Source organism: Protobothrops mucrosquamatus, unplaced genomic scaffold (assembly GCF_001527695.2).
Source record: "Protobothrops mucrosquamatus isolate PMUCROS unplaced genomic scaffold, P.Mucros_1.0 scaffold739, whole genome shotgun sequence".
In the NCBI taxonomy this organism is placed as follows: domain Eukaryota; kingdom Metazoa; phylum Chordata; class Lepidosauria; order Squamata; family Viperidae; genus Protobothrops; species Protobothrops mucrosquamatus.
Window position 1 is genome coordinate 190652 of NW_015387012.1, and position 3238 is coordinate 193889.

The window sequence follows — 3238 nt, forward strand, 5'->3', positions numbered from 1 at the left end:
ATATATATATATATATATATATATATCTTTCCAAAAACAAACTGTGAACACCAGGAGTATATCAAACTATACAAAGTTTAATAACATAAAACATAAAACAAAACTACACCAAGCTTTCGTCGGACTCCTTCCGACTTCGTCAGGGTTACGTGCCAGTCCATGAGAGAGTCTCTTTTATACGCCATCCATCATCTGCGCCATCCATCATCTACGCCATCCATCATCTGCATCATCTGTGTGTGTGTGTGTGTGTGTGTAGCATGTGTGTGTATGTAGCATATGTTATGTATGTGTAAGGGTAGATATATACCAGGCGTGTCAAACTCGCGACATCATGTGACGTTGTGTGACGTATCACGACTTTTTCCCCATTGCCGGCAATGGAGTGGGTGCAGTTTTGGCGTGACGCATCCGGCCTGCAGGCCAGCAGTTTGACATGCCTGATATATACTTTCTTTCAAAGCAGGCAGCACAATTTCATTTTTAATGTGGGCCAGTGTGCTCATAGTAAAAAATGACAATAAAGCTTGTCTTGTCTAGTCTAGTCTTGTCCTGTCCTGTCCTGTCCTGTCCTGTCCTGTCCTGTCCTGTCCTGTCCTGTCCTGTCCTGTCCTGTCCTATCTATCTTATCTTATCTTATCATATCTTATCCTAACCTAATCCTAACCAGTTGCAGACAAACAGAACCCACATGGAGGGGCCTGAGTTTCAACCGCCAACTTGATATTTTTCACCCCCACATCCAAGTGCTTCTGTCCGGAGCACCCACAGAGATGCAACTAAAAAAGCTCCAAGGGAATAGATGAAAAGCTCCATTCTGCACAGCCACTCTAGGCTCCCACTTCTATGACCCCAGCCAGCAGCAGCCCCAGTGACACAAAACAACCCTTGTGGATTTGGACTTAATCATGCTGCCTGGAAATGCCTGAGCTAGGTTGTGAAACGCAAGGTTGTTTTTAAACAACTAAGTAAATTACAACATGCAGACCAGTCAGGGGAGGGTGATTGTTCTCTGATTTTGCACACAGTTTCAAATGTTGTGCAGGAGGAAATTTATCTGTTTCATTAAAAATCCTGAAATCTCCCCAAGAATCTGATGGATTTTTCCCACCAAGCAGCGGATTAAGGCAGCGGTTTCCAAACTTTGCGGCAGGGGACAGGGGAACTGGGCCGCGTGAGCAGTGGCCCCAGTGTGTGCACATGTACACACACAGCTCAACTTGGCATGAGTTGAGCTGTGCGTGTATGTGTGCACACGCTAGCCTGTCATTTGTGTAAGTTGAGTTGCACGTGCATGTGTGCCAGCCCGCCAGTCTTGCAGCCCAGTACTGAATAGGCCACAGCTTATTGGGGACCCCTGCTTTAAGGGCCAAACACATGCCCACTTTCGGCAAAGCCGAAGGGCTGTTACTTTTGCCCATTTTTGAGCCCTTAATCTCCCAATGCAAAAAGGAGAAAAAATGCTGAGCAACTGCATGTTGAAAAATAATTAATGAAGCTAATTGGAGCTGCCACCATTCAGTCCCTTCTCACCAGTTTCATAGTAATCGTAGACAATCGCTGAGGCAGGCTTCAGACCCTGGATGGGTGTCTCCTGCTCCACTGTGAAAGAGAAAGTCTGGATTGTGTTGCTTACCTGCAGAGAAAAGTTGATTATGAGATTACTTGAGGGGAGGTTTAAGCAAGACAGACGGTTCTGCAGACATCACACTGTTGAGTCCTTTCTGATCTCTGAGCTTGGTTGTTTGCTTGAAGATGTTTTATTACCTGCCTAGGTATCATCATCAGTCCTAGTGATGTGGAATTTGCCATTTGAGCATCCTTTGGCTGAGAAGATACTATTATTTAATATGGGGAGAATTCCAACTGACATATTCTAATGTTGTAATAGAATTAAGCAGCATCATGACAGATGAGAGATATGCTATTTGTTTACGTAGAACAGGGTTTCTCAAACTTACTGGCTGAGGAATTCTGGGATTTGAAGTCCATGCATCTTGAAGTTGCCGATGGTTGTGAAACACCGACATAGGAAATATACCTGCCTCTGAGTGTACATCTTTGTGTAAAGTGTGGAAGCTGTCCTTGACCAGAAATAGAGAGTGTGGCATCCACTTGAAAAAACTCAACCCATAATAAGCTTGTAACTCTTTGCTTCCAAGAAAAATAAGGACAAGGAGAAAATAAGCTGTCCTGCCCTGCATTTTATCTCCTTGACTGAATGATCTTGTCCCCTGCTTGGGCTCTGCTCCTGATGCTCACTCACCTCCTCCAAGTATAGCAGGACATGATTGATGTTCACTTCAGTCCTCTTCACCTGACTCTGTTTTTCCAGCTTGAGGTGTGGAAACATTGGGGAAAAAACACAAAGAGCTTTAGTAGCATTCATAGTCATACTTATTTAACTAGTTCAGGGGTAGGCAACCTTGCCTCTTTTATGACTCGTGGACTCCAACTCCCAGAATTCCTGAGCCAGCATGGCTCAGCTTGGAAACCTCTCCCTTTCCCCTCAGCATTGCTGGCTCAGGAATTCTGGGAGTTGAAGTCCACAAGTCATAAAAGAGGCAAGGTTGCCTACCCCTGAACTAGGTGGTTATAGAGTTGGAGCTGATGTTGTAAGTCACTAAGTTAAACCTCCTGCTCAGTAAAGAATCCGTGATGTCATCTTTGGCAGATGGCCTTCCAATCTTGAAGGCCTCTAGTGGAGAAAAATTCAGCACTTCAAGCGGCAGCCTGTTCCACAGGCTACCTGCTCATACAATCAGGAATGTCTTCTGAGTCTAGCCTGAATCTGCTTCCTGGTAGCAGTAACCCACTCATTCTGGTCTTTGTCTCTGGGGCAATTGAAAACAAATCTATTCTTCTTCTGTATGACAACCCTAAAGACAGTTGCTGTATCACTCCTCCAGTCTAATGAAAAGAAGAACTAAGAACTGACTTGACTACAGTGTTCCAATATCTGCCACGAAGAAGAGGGGGGGGTCAACCTATTCTCCAAAGCACCTGAAGGCAGGACAAGAAGCAACAGATGGAAACTAATCTGGACCGGGACGCCCTACGCACGGTCACTCATGCCCTTGTGACTTCCCGCCTGGACTACTGCAATGCTCTCTACATGGGGCTTCCCTTGAGGAGCACCCGGAGGCTCCAGTTGGTCCAAAATGCGGCCGCGCGGGCGGTGTTGGGAGGGACTCGTCACTCCCACGTTACGCCGCTTCTGCGCGAGCTGCATTGGCTA

General features: G+C 45.9%; 1 protein-coding gene across 1 annotated transcript in view; it reads right to left on the reverse strand.

Moving 5' to 3' along the window:
- The window catches only part of LOC107289647 (alpha-2-macroglobulin-like), a 35454-nt gene that overhangs the window by 3315 nt on the left and 28901 nt on the right, over positions 1-3238 (reverse strand). The window contains exons 13-14 of the mRNA XM_015818440.1: positions 2267-2335; positions 1534-1636 (exon numbers count right to left, since the gene is read on the reverse strand). Coding sequence (XP_015673926.1) covers positions 1534-1636; positions 2267-2335 — 172 coding nt within the window. The remainder of the gene's footprint in view (positions 1-1533; positions 1637-2266; positions 2336-3238) is intronic.